This window comes from Trachinotus anak, unplaced genomic scaffold (assembly GCF_046630095.1).
Source record: "Trachinotus anak isolate AG129_WGS33_773 ecotype Australia unplaced genomic scaffold, CSIRO_AGI_Tana_v1 ptg000008l, whole genome shotgun sequence".
Lineage (NCBI taxonomy): Eukaryota > Metazoa > Chordata > Actinopteri > Carangiformes > Carangidae > Trachinotus > Trachinotus anak.
The window spans coordinates 4,004,066-4,021,548 of NW_027273859.1; the positions used below are offsets into that span (position 1 = coordinate 4,004,066).

The 17,483-nt window shown below is 40.7% G+C and overlaps 1 protein-coding gene across 1 annotated transcript in view; it reads left to right on the plus strand.

The window, feature by feature from the left end:
- Positions 1-17,483, plus strand: part of loxl2b (lysyl oxidase-like 2b) — a 42,558-nt gene that overhangs the window by 19,210 nt on the left and 5,865 nt on the right. The window contains exons 5-10 of the mRNA XM_071481940.1: positions 4,227-4,443; positions 8,211-8,394; positions 11,980-12,131; positions 12,352-12,519; positions 15,777-15,942; positions 16,378-16,618. Of these exons, the coding sequence (XP_071338041.1) occupies positions 4,227-4,443; positions 8,211-8,394; positions 11,980-12,131; positions 12,352-12,519; positions 15,777-15,942; positions 16,378-16,618 (1,128 nt within the window). The remainder of the gene's footprint in view (positions 1-4,226; positions 4,444-8,210; positions 8,395-11,979; positions 12,132-12,351; positions 12,520-15,776; positions 15,943-16,377; positions 16,619-17,483) is intronic.

Here is a 17,483-nt window from a genome sequence, read left to right on the forward strand (position 1 = left end):
AGTCAGCTCGTCAGAGCCCTGACCCAGACTAGCTATATATTTTTAACCCTTTACCACCTGGTCCTCTGCCATCAGGATGCAAGCACCAGAACTCCCACTGACTTTTTGTAATATTAAGATGTCAAACAAATAAGAAAATATATGCACTGATAATCTCACTGTCATATTTATGGACATTTTGGTCAAAATAGACTATTTCGTAAAAATAATTGGACTTGAATTCACAGCAAAGTATAAAACTGAACCTTTAAAAATATGGTGTCTCCACACCGTCTAGCAATCCAACGCTGCAGACGCCCAGATTAAAATCAAGCAAAGATCTAACAATCACAAATAGTCAATTTGTTTTAATTTAAAAATACTACCACCAAAAAGGGTTAATACACATTATACATACATATATACATTAGAATAACCCTGAATTATACACACCTCCAGTGTGTAAGTTACATGTTTTACATCTCAAGCTGAACTCCAGCCTGACTCCTGTATATCCAACATTGGTGCATTCCACAGAGCTATGGTAATGTGTGGGTGACTGCTGGGGGATCTAAATCTTGCTTACACAAAGGAGCTTGCAGCCACGCGGCCACAGGTTAATCGCGGCATACCATAAAACTTCCAGCACTCGAGTTATCCTTGAATTTACTGTCTGCCGGGGCTGGAAGTTTCCTCTGCTTTAGGTAACCACAGCGGAGCGCGACAGCTCCTTAACTTTCCATCTACGTGTCAGCCTGCTCCTGCTTCAGCCCCATGAAACGTGCATGAAAAGTGCAGTGTTTCATGGGGCTGTCCCAGTGTTTTTACAGGCTGTCCGAAAGAACACAGAGCCAAGAGCTGTTGCTGTTTCATAATTTTGATTGTGGTGCTCCTGTGTCGTCTAGCTTTAACCAGAGTCACTTTGAGGATGCTGAATTTAAATTAAATGCATTTATGAACTATGGAAATGAAGAATTCATGGTTGAAGAATTGAAGTTGGAGATTTCATATTTAATTCCACAAAACTACAATTATTCAGTGTTTTAACCCAGAGTATTACTTAAGTCAGAGTGCAAAAACCAATAAATGTTATGATCAACAATGGGCAGGATGATGGGCTGTGAAGCAGGCAGAGAGGAGCAGAGGGTTGATGAGGCAGGTGGTATGATTGGTCAGCAGGCCAAGAGACGAGCAAGAGAGCAGGCAGGTGATGATCCTGGATCATCCATGAGCAAAGCTTGGAATACACACTTTAAAGAGGCCTGTGAACGTGTAGTAACCAAACTGAATGAAACAACGATCTGGTGACGAGTGGATGAGGCACCAGGGCTGATATACTGCTGGGTTAATGAGTAGGTGTAGGTGAACAGGCTGATCAGAAACCAGGCAACCGGGGGGGGAGAGAGAGAGAGAGGACCGCCACGCTCACAGCACAGACACATACACAGAGAGACGGACAGAAGAGCTCAGGAGAGGCAGGGGAAAGGAAGTAGAAAACAGAAACACAAGGAATAAACAGGAGGCACGGCAGAGACTATGACTCTTAAACAGTGTTAAGACAGTGAAGCTGATGATGACAACAGCAATAATAATATTGTGTCATTTATAATATTAATAACCATGCATATTGTGTTGGAATCTGTATCAGTGACACTGAACCTAAAATGTGTTTTCCAGGCAGCACTCCAGAGATATAGTTCTGCAGCGGTAGGGTGTGTGTAGACTTGTGTAGACACCTCACACCTCGTAGTTTCCATCAGTAGCTAACCTGGTGAAAGCATTAGTGTTGCAAAAAATCCTGTCCTCACTGTGAAGCCACGGCGAGACCAGGTGATTCCTGAATGTAGACTGAGCAGTGGCTAATGTTTCCAAGCTAGCTAAGAGTTAGTAAGTTACTGGAGGATCCATTCCTCCTCTTTTGACTGAGGGTAGCTTGATATAATTACACTGTGTTAACATTTTCAATGCACAACCTTTATTTATAATAGAGCATTTTTACATCTCAGTTCTGCAACTTTCAGGATCTGAATACTTCCTCAAGCCCGTGGCGTGCAGTGACTTTTATGGATAGGCAAGCAGAACCGAGCAGCTGCTTGCTACTGCGGCCTCCTAACGCTTAATGTTTGCACACACGTCTGTGCATGCACATGCTGCGTGCAATATCATAACTGATCTCAGAGTGGTAGAAGCTAAGCCAGGGACAGCTTGCTTGCAGCACTGTTTGGCTGTGGCTAATCACCAGTCAAAGATCCCAGGATTAACCTCAACACTCAAACTTCCAAGCTGCTCTCCTCTCCGCTTATCAAGCTCCAGCCTTTGTCAACGGGACATGGTTATACCCAGGAAAATAACAGAAATGAAAAGCACAACAGCTGAACGTGAAGCTAGCTTGCAGGGACAATACCCTGGTGCCACCACAAGTGGGCAGTAAATTACATGATGTATGTAAACAGGCATCCTTTATGGGAGATCAGATGTAAGGGGGGATATTACTTCCACCTCATTCTAATTGATGTTTATATTCAGCTTTAACTAGGCAAACTCTGCATGCCTTGCTTGCCCTGAAGGCACGCGTCTGCCACAAGTGCTCATCAACATTCCCGTCCCATGCCCCCATAATATTGTTATCTGATGTCATCATCATCTTTGTCAAACAGTTTTTACTTGTTTGCTTCATATCTATAGTTGTGTGTGAACTGCATGAGTTGTGTAGTTATGGAACAACAATAGGTGAGACATCTGTTCCCGGTGTATCTCCTTCAGGCAGCTTTACTGCCTCAGGCTTGCTGCCGATTTAACAGGGTGCTTGCTGTATATTGCCTGTGGGGCAGCACCTCCTTAAAGACTAAAGTCAGGGAACAAATATCTCCTCTTAGCCGACTGTACTGTAACATGATTGCCTGTAGTCTGCAAGATGTGCACTTACACATATCTGTAGCTATGTTTATGTGGGTATTTGGAAAATTCCTCTGCCCAGAAGTGGGTATACGCTGTACACCTGCATAATTGCACCATTACACCTCTGATGTCAAGAACTGAGACTGATCAAACTCTCCCATCAATCTCCTAGTAACACAGCAAACAAGCCAACCCCCCCACCATGTCAACATAATAGAGGATTCCAGGATTAGCAACAAAGTCTTAAACTGTAATTCCTTGCATTATTCATTACTGAAAAAAGTACTAACTGCTCTACACTTGTCCCTAGTATGGGTCAAGTTCCAAAACACTGTTACACCTCCCATAAAGCAGCTCTTTAGTGTCCCTGTCTTTTAAACTCCAAGACCAGAGTTTGCAACCGAAGCTGAGATTTCTCAGGTAATGTCACTTGAGTTATGTTATCAGACCTGACAAAACTCCCTCTGAGCTGCAGAAGACATTATACAGTTGTTTTCAAATGCTGTGTTGTAGTAACCATGGCAAATACATAAATTGACATTGATATGTAAAATTTATGTTCCCTGTCCTTTAAAGGCCCACACTGATGTGCATAATCATTCATTTTAGATAGAAAGTTAAGTGCAGAGTAACATTCAAGTTGATCATCAGTTTATTCAATCATCACTCCATGTGAACAGTCCTGATATGCTTCATAACTGTGTTCAGATAGCAGAGCCAGTGCTCTGGCTGTGGTTTACAACATCAGCTCCAGTCTGCAGCTTCCTACTCGCCAGCTCCCAAATGAAAAGCAAATGCTGCCTGTCCTGTTTTAATCCCTTTTTGTACATACAAGAGATTAGCATCGCAGCAGGCCTGGAAGAGTGTCATTAACCCCAGTTTGTTCAAGTTCATATGGAAGATAATGAACTCTCCAGCTGTTGGCTAACCTTTTGCATTTGGTATTAATTATGCAGTATGCTAATGTAATTAGCATAGGTCAAGGTTCATGGTGTCAAGATATAGCATTCTGATATTAGTGTAATAATGTCAGTCCAAACCTTGAGGAATGTATTAATTATGAGTTGAGATTTTTGAACAGCAGAGATTCAGCTGCAGCTTTCAAATCCTGTTTTCCCATTCACTCACAGATTTCAGGATGACTTGCCTGAAATGAAGAATTGTATTGACATGATTAAAGGAAAGAGGTCAGACATAACTGTGCACAAACCATGATCTTTCATAGCAGCACGGATTACATAGTAGTTGTCGCATATTAAAAAAAACACCATCTCGTTTGTTGAAAATGAATGACCTCTTATTCCCCAAAGAGTTAATTAATCACTTCTCTCTCTCCTCCATCTGTCCAGAATGTTTGCTCGCAGGAGGAAGCCCACATACTGGGACTACTCTGTCAACTGCACTGGCAATGAAGCTCATTTGTCCAGCTGCAAACTGGGCCAGGCTACATCAGTGAAGTCCAACGACACCTGTGCCGAAGGCTTGCCTGTGGTGGTGAGCTGCGTGGCTGGCAGAGCCTTCGCCCCGACGCCCATGACGGGATTCAGGAAGGCCTTCCGACAAGAGGTAAAGTGAATGTTTATACTTGTGTCAGACAACTGACAAAAATGATTTTTATTCTTTTCTCATTTTCTGTCATCATCATTTAGACTATTCTGAATCTAAAATACTCAGATTGGGTCAGTTCTTACCCGAACAGATATGAGCAGTACTTAAAGATTAAAGTTAAGATACATTAAGATAGTCCCACAGTAGGGGAATTTGCAGAAGCAAAGTGGACAGTGCAAGGGAAAAAAAAAATCATATTGTCTTAGCATAATAAGCCACTCTAAAAATAAGTGGGTACTGTGCAGCCTTTTACACACTCTTTCATGTGTGATATCCTCTGTTTCAATGAATAGTGTCAGTAAAATGGAATGGTAAACAAAGCTGATATAGGAAATCTCTACACTGGTTCAGCTCAGTTCACTGGCTCTGATGTGGAGAGTGGATGCTTTAATGTTTTGGTTAGACACCCAGCCAGAAACAGTGACACTTGTGAACTGCAGCTGTTGCTGCTTTGGACATTTCACAGTGAGTTATCATCAGCTGAGGGTTTCAGAGATGACATGATGTAGTAAAATTCCTGGGACAGGCAAAGGAAAACATGTTACTCCAGAAAGCCTCGCCAATGTCAGCTAACTTTATTTCTTCTCAAAAGTCCCTGAGCATGAAACCAGGATCCAGAGTCAGTGTAACTGCATCATTGGAGCGGTTTTCACACATTTTGCACTCTAGTTGCTTGAAAAACTGTTTTTGCTTTATAAACCTTTCTTCAGCATCGTACACTTGATAGATCTCAGATTGTGTACATGAATTGTAAAAGCACCAGTTCACACAAGGCCGATTGCTTTGTTTTCTAAAGCCCTTGTTCTAAAGGACCTTAGATCAGAGAATCTAAAATGGAAAAAATTCTCTCTTTCTTTCTAGCAGACATGTTATTGAAAGTGTCTTCGTTGCAGCTGAAGGGACTTCAAGTCCTAACAGCACATTTGAAAAAGATCTCAGATACACAACACTCATTTATGGGTCTGGTTTTGTGCCAGCTGTTTTTACATTTGAATAAATACGACTCACTCTTGTGCTCTTTTGTTATGGGAATGTTGAAAAAAAACAAGGTTGTCAGCACTAAGTTTTGGTCACAGACCTTTGTCATGCATTATCTTTTGATGATGTTTCAACCCTGTTTTCCATTATTTCATTTTCCTACTCAGTTGTCCACCAGGTGTGCATTAAATGATACATAGTTTGGTCTGGGGATATTGGTCATAGTTTGGGAAGCCTTGTTACAAGGTAAGAGAAGCATGATGTTTTAAACTACAGTGTCTTTCAAATGCTGTGTCGTTTAAAAGACAGTTTGGGGAAGTTTGAGGAAGTCTTTTCCCTGTTTCTACAGCTCTAAAAAGAAAGAGTTTTCCCATTTTGGTAAGAATTTGACTGGCCTGTACAGACAGACCTCAACCCCATCCATCACTTTTGGGATGTACTGAAACGCCGACTGTGAGTCAAGTCTGATCACCCGACATCAGTGTGGCTGCATGGGAAAAAAATCCCAAGTTCCGGTGTTAAGCCTGAAATCAGTTAGTGCCCATGATTTTAGAATCACATGTTCAGCAGTCACATGAGGGTGTAATGCTATGGTGTTTGGATACATTCGGTCATGTATGGTATGGGCTCAAAATTATGACATTTACATACTGTATGCATGACTGTGTCACCCAGCAGGACCCAGACGTCAGTGTAACTTCAGAAAGATGATGGACTCTAACGAAATTTTGGTTGGACATGAAAATCGGGTTGACATCTGAAACCAGTGTTGGCTAATTAACACTGTGACATTTGGCAGATGTTGGATTTTGCTCACAGCTAGATTGTTGGTATGTCATATATCAAGATGGCGTTGACATGAGACGTTTGGAAGAGGATGGATTTTGGTTATTTAACAACACAACTTCAAACCAACAAAATATTAACATCAGTTGTCGTCAGTATTCTGTGTCAAATTGATGGCAATAGACGATGACCTGACACTGTATTTTGGTCTCAACCTACATTCAACCAAATCTACTGATTTTGGTGGCAAGCTGCGATGCCGCAAGGTACAGACAAAGAGACTTTTTGACCGAAAAGAATATGGTGTTATGATGAGTTTTTATTTGCAAACCTTTAATAAGTCTTTTTTTGTTCTTGACCTCTGACCTCACCTGAGTAGAGAGTAGAGAGAATTTTTCTCACTGACACCAACAGCAGGTTAAAAAAGGCGTTTTTCATGGGTCTTAAGGCTCCGAGCAGCCTCCCTGCTCTCTGTCACGTTCCACAGCAGAGTGCTGGACTGGGAGCGCCGTGCCTGACATCACATCCCAAATCTTCCACTACACTCAGACAGTCTGACTCAAAGGAATTTGATCCCAAAACCAGATGTTTACCATTAGGAAAAAACAAAGCTGACTGAAAACTACCTGCTAGCTGCTGAGAGAGTCACTGAAGGCTCTGACTTAGATCATATTGGTTTAGTATTTTCTCTCGCTTATTATGTCACATTGACTGAATTGGCTGAATCTTGATATTGCTCACACTCATGTTTATATTTATTATGTGTATTTTATTTTCACACCCATTAAGTTTATTAACATTAGGGTGGCGACTGAAGATTATTGTTAGGATTTGTTCTGTCCATTATTTTTTTATTAATCAATTCATTGTGAAAACACCACAATAGTCAAGAATAGAAACACAAGATTAGGTGATTTGTTGTGACTGTAAGATAAGAAGGGTGCAGTTTTCCACAGTTTCCACAGTTATTCGACTGAATAACTAACTTAGTGTGTTAGTCAGTTCTACTGGGAATCAAAGGTTTCTGGAAACCTACAGAGAGTTAATTGTCAGGACATGCAAGATTTTTTTATTATAAGAGATTACACAGTCGTGAAAAAATCCCATCACAAAGGAAATGTCTTGAATTTGCTTGTTTTCTCCAACTAACAGTCCAGAACACTACATAAAATTCAATATTACAACAATATGACCCAGAAAAGCAGCAAAGTCTCTCATATACAAACCTGGAATCAGCAGATGTTTGAAATTGTAGCTTCAAAAATGATTGTTGATAGATTTTCTCTCATTGGTTCATCCACTAATTGTTTCAGCACTAGTTAAATAAAATCTCGTAATATGGCGCTGTCAAGCTTGAAATTGTTCACCTTTGTGAAATATCGATGAAAGGAATTCAGTTTGTTTAACCATATATTTCTGAACAAGTTGCATCCAGTTACATGTATTAATTATCATCAGCATCATCTAGTTCAGTTGGTCTTTACTCATAATCTGTTTCACAACAGTATATATCTGAGATAATCTTACTGTTTTGTGGGATAATGTGTCACATTTTTTGGATGGTTTTAATGTTAATACCACCTTAAGAAGGAGGTGTACTGGGGAGTAAGGATGTAATCCAGAGCCCACACATTAAGATGTCTGGGTTTTACTGTGTGGATACAATGAGCAGTAAATCAGATTAAACTGAGCTACTAATGTGTTTACTTGTAAAATGAAACATTTCCAGTTTGTCTAAAGAGTTAATGGGAGAACCGCATTAATAGCATGTTGTATAAACATGAAGCCACCCAGTCTGCTGCCTCAGCTTCCTCATCACACAGGAGGAAAAGTTGACGTTCAAAACTTCAGCTGGCTCGGTTATTTTTTAAAGAACCAGAATAACCTAAATATGTGGTTTTAGAGTATGATCGTCTTCTACAGTTATGTCTTTTAACAGTGTCTCTGTTTTACCTCCTCAGCAAGCCTTGGTTCGTCTTCGTGGTGGGGCCATCGTAGGCGAGGGCCGAGTGGAGGTGTTGAAAAACGGAGAGTGGGGCACCATATGCGATGATAACTGGAACCTGCTGTCTGCCAACGTGGTGTGTCGAGAGCTGGGCTTCGGTACGGCCAAGGAGGCCCTGTCTGGCGGTCGCCTGGGACAAGGTATACTGGTTTTATGTTTTTACATTTATTTCTGTAAGAAAAGTCAGCTGAGTCTTTTTTCAGCCTCTCCTGGCCGCACATTCAGCTCAGAGGAAAGGAGCATTTTAAGGTTTTTAAGAGCTTTTTGAATGAAACTAATGCATAAAATCAAGCCTGTAATCTAAGCTGGAGTTCTGCTCCCCCCCTCCTCCATCTCTGGCCCAACCCTCTTCTTCCATGATAAGCTCCATAATACAACCAATAGGAAAAGCATAAAGACATGAAATGTGAGCACTATACTCATGTACAGAAAACCTAAAAACAGCCTGGACTAAGTACACGGTACTTCATACACAGACAGTCTTTAGTGTTGGAACAACTGTCCATTTATATTGTCGACATGGCATGTGATGGAAGGTTCTGTCTGTGGTGCAAAACCACAAATCACAAACATTTAAGACAGTAATTCTATCCTTTAGGCTTTCCTCCGGATATCACCTCTTTGTGCCACTGAGCAGAGTATCATGAACTCACAGACCTGATGGTAAAAGTGATTTAGCTTGGTGGAACAGGATTAGCTACACAGTGCAGATCAGTGAGGATGAGAACCCGTTTCCTGAGCTGGTATGAACTCACATATCATGAAATGATATAATACATGAAAGCTTGGTGCATTGAGTTTTGAAGTTACTCTGTGCACTGCAGGAGGGGAAAAAACAGCAAGGCAAACGTAGCTCAGCTGGCCTGTGGACGGAGCCTGTGGAGAGCCATGTTCACACTGACACATAAACCTCCAGCCCTTTACTCTCTGTTCCGATGCTGTGTGGTAGAAAATGTTGCTGTTTGCATGGAATTTATCACTATCTGTACATAGAGGAAGTTTTTATTTAAAGGTCTCAGTTCACTCTTTTGTGGTGTTTTATTGTATTAAACCAAAAATAATCTCAATGTAGATTCACCTCTCCTCTCTCAGGCTTCTCTCAAGGGCTCTAGTAGCAACAGTGTTTTCTGAGTGATCGGATAAAAATATAGCAGATTTCACATAATCACTCAGAGAAACCAAATCCTGCAAGGTTGGGTGGTTGGTCCAGGTGGGCGGGGCTTGGGCCATAGCTGAGAGCAATGACTGCTTTGTGGTGACATCACTAAGTTACAGAAGCCCTGACGACTTGTTTTAAGGCTCAGTTTCTGAAAATGGGCTGTGTGCATTTCTCTGTATTAATATAGAACCTAGACCTGCTTTGTCATCAAACAAGACCTGGGAGTCTCACTTTTTAAAATATGGCACCTTTAACATTAAAGCTGCACACCACCCGCTCTGAGGTATGCAGTATAGTGAGAATAGACACTTTAGCTGTTTGTGCCACTGGGTGCAGCAGGAGGTCCTGAGTAATTCAGAGACTCGGAGCTGGATAGGGGCCCAGCTGAGCAAAGACAATGTTGAGTGACAGAAGTGGCTCCATGCTGACACTGACAAGTTTTAGGTTTCTAGGTTTTCACAGTTCTTCCAAGTTGTAGACCACGTCTGTTCCCTTCTCTTCATAATAGCTGCCTTCCTCTGTTCACAAACATCAGCAATTACTTTGGCTTGTACAGTGTCATCATAACTGATTATTACAAGCACAAAACTAAGACTCAAGTTGTAATGAACCACAATCATCCGTGTTTACCGGGATCGGTTTCCCTTTTTGGAATGAGCAGGTATCGTTTGAAATGTGTGAGGCAGGTTTTCTGCCTAGGATTTGGGATGGGCCCAGAAGAAGACGTCCACCTTTTACTGACTCGTTTCTTTTCTAATGGAGGCCTTCAGTCTGAGCAGTCGCACTTTATGGTCTCCTCTGAGGAGACAGTCTGCACCAGCAGGCTGCATGGAGAGTTTTACAGCAGGCAAAGCCAGTTTGGAAGTTGGGACCTCCCACCCACCTAAAATCTGCTATTGACCTATTTCTACATTACACACTCTGTAATAGTGTTAGCAGGCTATCCTACAGAAGACAGTACATCTTCCTCTAGGGGTGTAGCAATAACTGGCAAACAGAGTTTTCTTTTTCATAAACAGGGACATGCTGTACATTTCTGCTCATTCCACTGATATTAGACACGGAAAATGTTGAAACAGAGGCAATGTTCCTTCTCCAGAATCCTTTTCCATCATGATTTCTCATCATTGGCTCTAGAGAAAAACAAAACCCAGATGGAAATAATAAGAAAAGCTCAGATGATAGTAATACACCAAAACAGAGAGGGAAACCATCAAGATGAAGAGTTGTCAGTGTGACTGTTGATCATATTTGTCTCTAACATTGCTGTGTGTTGAACATATGATTCTTCATGATGATAAAGATCACCGTATGAGGGACATCCCCCGTCATTTTAGAGGAGGCAGTGCAGCAGATTAATTTCTATGTGTTCGAGTGACATGGGCAGTGGAGGAGGGAGTACTCAGATCCCCTGCTTTAGTAAAAGAACTAATACCGTGCAGACAAATGGTCCCTGTCAGTATTTTTACATATGATGTTTTTAGACTGTTATAACCACGTATCTATGACTGTATCTATCTATCTTAGTTTCCAGCTGATTCAAGAGGTTTTTTTTAAATAGATTCTGTTGCTTAAGCAGCAGGGGAGTTTTCTTAACCCATAAAGAAACATTTAAAAATCAAGTTTATCAGGAACATTCAAATTTAGTTACCAAAGTTACCAAATTAGGAGATACATGGTTTTCTCTGGACAGGAACAGCATGAAAAATTATAGCCTGGAAAGTAAGAAACTATGAAAAGTACAAGTAATGAATAAAGCAAGCAAATGTAGTGGAGTAAAAAGTATAATGCAACAAGTACAAGAGTAAAGTTGCATAAAATGGAAATGAAGTAGAAATATCTCAAATTTGTACTTGAGTACAGTACTTGAATAAATGTACTTACTTACATTTCACTACTGCTTGTGGGAAAGACTCTGTGTCTTGGGACCAGGATGAGCTCATCAGCAGGTGAAGTAGCTTAAAGTTGGGGTTTGAAGGGTTTAGAAATCATTTCATATTTGTAATAATGTGCTGACTGTTGTAGAGTTATTGTAGGCTACTTGTGTGGTTGTTTGATTGATTGACTACATGTTCTACGTGTGAACATCTCTTTACATGCTTAGTTGACTGTTACTGCTGTCCTCTCTTTAACCTGGCAATACACCTTCCTTTGCCTTCCTGCAGAGAATTAGATGAGAAAATCAATGACACTCTCATGTCTGTATGGTAAATAAGAAGCTGAAGCCAGCAGATAATTAGCGTAGCTTAGCATAGAGAATGGAAACAAGGGGAAAAGGCAGATCTTTTAAATTTTGGACAGAGCCAGGCTGGCTGCCTCCTCTTGACTCTGCTCATTATGCTAAGCTAAGCTTACTGGCTGCTGGTTCTAACATATTTACTTACAGACATTAATGTGCTGACAGCAAATAAGTGTATTTCCCAATATCCAAACCATTTTAAATTTAATTTATTATCACATATTTGATTTGATATCAGGGCTGTAAGATGAGTTATCAGACTTAATTATCATTTGTTTTCCTTTCAAAAACTCGTTCAGAACAGTTTTCTTTGTCTGTGTTTTTCAGGTATGGGCCCGGTGCACATGAATGAGGTGGAGTGTTCAGGATTTGAGAAGTCCATCACAGAGTGCTACTTCAACAAGGATGCTCTGGGCTGCAGCCATGAGGAGGATGCAGCCGTCAGATGTAACGTCCCTGCTATGGGCTTCCAGGAGCGGGTCAGTCTCTACACCACAGTGACATACTCTCACACACCAGTCTGTCCTGCAGACAATAACAGCTGTTCCCTCTACAACACATCTGCATGGACACAAATAACATGCTCACCCAGATCTTTACTTTACACACACATTATCTAAATCTACAAGTGAACTACTTTGAACCATTTAAAATTAGACTTGTTTGTCTGTGGATTTTAAGTATTTTTCATGCCCATAGCTGCGTCTGAGTGGAGGTCGAAACCCCTATGAGGGCCGTGTGGAGGTGATGGTGGAGAGGAATGGCTCCCTGGTGTGGGGGACGGTGTGCAGTGAAAGTTGGGGAACCATGGAGGCCATGGTGGTCTGCAGACAGCTGGGCCTGGGCTTCGCCAGCAATGCTTTCCAGGTACGAGTCGCAGCTGCCAGGCTGGGAGGAAATCAGCCTCTTTGTGTCTGCTCTGAATATAACAAGATTGTTGGTTAAATTTTACAACCTTTAAATGCATTTCTGAAACAACACCAACATAGAGTGTTCAGTGTCCTTCCAGTTTATCAAACCTAGACAATACAAATCTGAACAAATCTGTTTATTATTAATTGATTGGATTGTGTGGAAATACAAGTCCACAATTTCTCTCTATTTGCCTGTAGGATTTTCCTGGAAATATATAGGTGATTTGTAAATAATAGTTATATTAAGACAGTTAAGTGAGTTTCTTATTGACTTCTTTGAAAGAACTGCTTCTTTTAAGCTCAACTAAATTTAAATTCATTAACTATTTAACCATGAAATGTCATTGAAAGTAGCTTATAGGAAACTGCTTATGTTGCCTGTGCTTATTATTTGAAAAATAAGAAACTCGAGTAAGTGACTGACTTCCTGTCTTTAATCATAAAAGTTTAACTCTAAGAACATTTTTCTTTTTTGTCACAGCAACACTTTTGTTCCACATATTGTTTCTTTAGTTTTCTAGTTTTCATTCGCTGAAGCAGTTTATTCATGGACTGCAGCCACACAGTGACCCTGCATTCATGTTACTGTGTGACATGTACCCAAAATGTGGATGTTGTTTGTGACCAAAACACAAAGATTAAGAAACAATAAGTGTTGGACTGGAGAGGCTCGCGTGCCACTGTGGAGCCAGTTGAGAGAGACGACTGTAAATTGAGAGACTCTGTTTCCAGAGGGTCACCACTATCTGCCAGCTGCACTGAAATGCCCTGAGCAAGCCAAGAAAAACCCTCACTCCTCCAAGTTCCTAAATACACAGTGTGTATGGTGCAGCAGTGGAAATAAACCTGCCACATCCCCTCCTTAGTTTAAGAGAGACTCCTGATTTGATCTAGAAGGGTTTTTCCTCACATTCTCTCTTCTCTTCCCTCCTTTCTTGGTCAAACTCAACTTCCTTTTTTTCACTTCCACTATCCACTTCAACTGCCTGTGTCCTATTGGGTTGAATGACTGTCACAATCAGTGAATTAGTCAGTCTTAATTAGCAGTGACTTGGGATCTTTGGTGTAAAGAATGGTTTTCATTAAGGGGTTTAAGGACAGGGTTTATTGACACACAACTAGCATCACATACTGTAGGGCCAGCACTGCACTGAGTCACAACGTAACTCTGAGTTTCTTGTGTCCAAGTGGCAAAACACAGATGTTTGCAATCAGTTTCATGTGTGGTTTAGGATTTTTCCATCCAGAAGCCAGGTGACATCCTTGAAAAAAATTTCATCAAGGCTCATTTGACTTTGAAATAAAATACTGCAGCCAACAGCTTTTTAGTTTCTACAGTCTTGCCTGTAAAAGTAGTGAATGGAACATTGATTTTGCTGCAGAGAGACTGAATAGAATATTAATGAGACTGAATTTTAAGCTGAAGCTTTTCAGTCTCAGTGGCTGAAAAAAAAGGTTTTTGTGGAAAAAAAAAGCAGTCAGATCCATCTAAAAGCAATTTTGGAAAAACCATTAAATCTTCACAAGTGAATAAGATTAATTTCATATACAGTAATGTACAGGGATCAGCCTCAGTGGTGTGGGCACAGATACACTTATAGTGTGCCTGCCACATTTGTCACATTTATCTTTTTCCTAGATAATATGTGGCAGGTTGCAAGCTGTGAAAGCGTATGGCCACCAGTATTAAAATGATAAATGACCAAATTAAATTAAAACACTCTTTTCATTTTCATGTGTGAAAGAGTGGAGTTATTACCACAATTAAAATGAAAGGAAATTAAAACTCTTATTACAGCCATATACTCCTTACAGACCCACAGGACCACTGTCCTCTGTTTCCATGTGTATGTTGTTGCTCAGAGTAACAAACAGCCCTCTGTTAACTGTTTATCCCTGTAAGACATTAAGATAAAGAGCCCCTCTCTCTTAAACACGGGGAAACTGGTGTCAAACACAGTTTAAAGTGCAGCATGATGATAGTAACAGTAGGTGAGGAGGGGGCTTCATACTCTCTTTATGGTTTCTGTGTGATGAGAGGATGGCGGGGCTGAGCAGGAGTGTGTTGTGATAGGTGTATTTTGGCTATTTTTTTTCATCTGGCAGCTCCATCACACATTAAAATGTTACAGACATGGGGACACAAGTTGCACAGCCGTTCTGAGGCAGGTCAAGTTGCACTCTTTGCAAAAAATATATACCAGGTAATTACATACTGTACAATGGCCAACAGAAAAAAGTAGGCACAGTCGAGTCATCTGTTTGATTTTGTGGGTGATATATGAGAACTTCGCCTCCATATCGTCAACACTGTGTCGCTTCACATGTGATGCTGTCGGAGGGTAGGGTGCGCCGTCCTGTGGTGACTGTGGAGAATCACCTGTCCTCACAAAGTCATGGTGTTATTGAGAACAGTTCATCATCTCCCTAAAAAAAGGGCCTAAATGTTAGATTGGCATCATCACAGTAAAATGTTTTACATTTATTAATAATTTATAATCAACTGATTTTTATCATTTCCCATCTAAAACATATGATGATCCTATATTTAATCTAATATGATGCCATTGTCAGATGGTTATAAAGAATGTAAATGTCAGTTCAACATTAATGCATTAGTAATTATAATCCAGTAATATAAAGTAATATAAAGTAATAAAAACTGTTAAAAGGCTCATTTGTTTTTTTGTTATTGAAGTTCACTTTGCTGATAATGAATAGTATATAGTGATACTGCCACTTCAGTAAAAGACCTAAAATACTTATTACACTGCTAGAGAAATGAAAAGTAATAATAAAACAATAAAGTAATGACAAATAAGCATTGTGCTTGAGTATGGTTTCATTGCACTGCAGGCTTTACAAACTGTTTAGTGCAGTGGTTCCCAACCCGTTGGCCGGGGCCCACCGGTGTGCTGCGAAGATATTGCAAGTAGGCTGACAAATTATATGCAAAGTACAACAATTTTGGTGAAAAGCTAGTAGTTATATCAAAAAATATATCTAAATGATGTTTTTCAATTAAATTATCTTTAAAAAAAAAAACAAAAAAACTCCTCATTAAGGCCTATCACCGTGATGTGAGGAGTCTTATCAGTCTAATCAGAAAGTTCTACAATTTCCATATGAAACAATTCAGTAATCAATGAAAGTGGAGGTGGATGATATGTGGATGTCAGCCGTGAACCGAGGGTCATGTTTTCTCTACAGGAGACGTGGTATTGGCCAGGGGAGGTGAGCGCAGACGCTGTGGTGATGAGTGGTGTTCGCTGCTCCGGTACCGAGATGTCTCTGTCCCACTGTCTGCACCACGGAGACCACCTCAGCTGCCCGAAAGGAGGGGGACGCAATGCCGCCGGAGTCTCCTGTTCTGAGAGTAAGACACTAAAATTCCCTCAAATTCATCTGTTGTGTCATGTGTTGATGTGAGGGAATGCTTTTAGACAGTGCGCTGAGAAACCATGTCGTATTACATCAGGAAAGAAAAAGAAGTAATTGACATTTACACTTTTAATTATACTTTGACCAGAGCCTTCGTGATTGAATTTGGCATTAAGCTAACATTCACACTGAGAAGCTTTCACTCTTGCTCCGCAAAGTGAGTTTTAATTCAACAAATGAAATTATTTCTGCCACTGGAGAATCTTTGCCTTGGACAAATGTTTGCATAACTGAAAGTCCAGCATCCTTCACTCAGTTACTTGCCAGAGCTTTTTTTGTGGCCAATGAAGCCATTTCTCTCTTTCTAAATATGTTTTGTCTGTCTGTTTTCTCTTTGTTTTTTTTTCTTCTTGGATCTTCCTGTCCGCAGCGGCTCCTGACCTGGTGTTGAACCCTCAGGTGGTGGAGCAGACCACCTACATGGAGGACAGGCCCATGTTCATGCTGCAGTGTGCGTACGAGGAGAACTGTCTTGCCTCCACCTCCAATCAGGTTCCCGCCAACTCCTACCGCCGCCTCCTGCGCTTTTCCTCCCAGATCCACAATAACGGCCAGTCTGACTTCAGGCCTAAAGCCAGCAGACACTCCTGGGTGTGGCACGACTGTCACAGGTCAGTATCACAGAGTTCGAGCACTCTTTTATACCAGATTTCATCATATGATTCCACAGTAGCAATCTCTTTTCATTTACCAGACACCAGCGCCATGTGTTTGCTCATACAAGGTGCTGAAGCTGTCTGTCTGTTAAACCTCCAGAGAAATACTCTCCACTTTGCTTGAAGGGAATAGTTCAACATTTTGGGAAATAAGGTTATGGAAATGTTTTGCTGTTTTTTCCAAGAGTTAGAGGAGAAGACCGATCCCACTTTCGTGTGTGCGCATTAAGTACAGAGCTAGAGCCAAGAGATTAAGCCAAGCCGTTAAAGTGGGTGGAGTGAAAGGAAAAGTTAAAGGTCCCATATTGTATAAAGTGAGATTTCCATGTCTTTTTTGATTATAAAGCAGGTCTAGGTTCCATATTAATATTGTGAAAGTGTCAAAGTGCTCAATCCTCTCAGCCATGCCATTGGCCCGGCCCACCCAGTCCCACCATCCGACCTCACAGAATTTCTTTTTTGTGAGTGTTTGCCTGAAATCTGTTATATTTTTAATTGATAACTCAGAAAACAGTCACTGACCTGTTGTTACTAGAGCTCCAGAGAGAAGCCTGAGAGAGGAGATGTAAAACTACATGGAGATAGGTTTTGGTTCTTAAAACCACAAATATCTAAATATCTATCAAAACATCTTCTTATGGATATTAACACTTCTAATAAAACACAGGAAAAGTGTAAAATATGGGACTTTTAAAGATATTTAATGTAACGATGTAATATTGGCAGCATGAATAAGAAATTGTGAAACAGCTTCTCGCAAGCAAGAATCCATCTTGCCAGGCTCCAAGCTATACGACATATGATAGACAGATGCTTCACC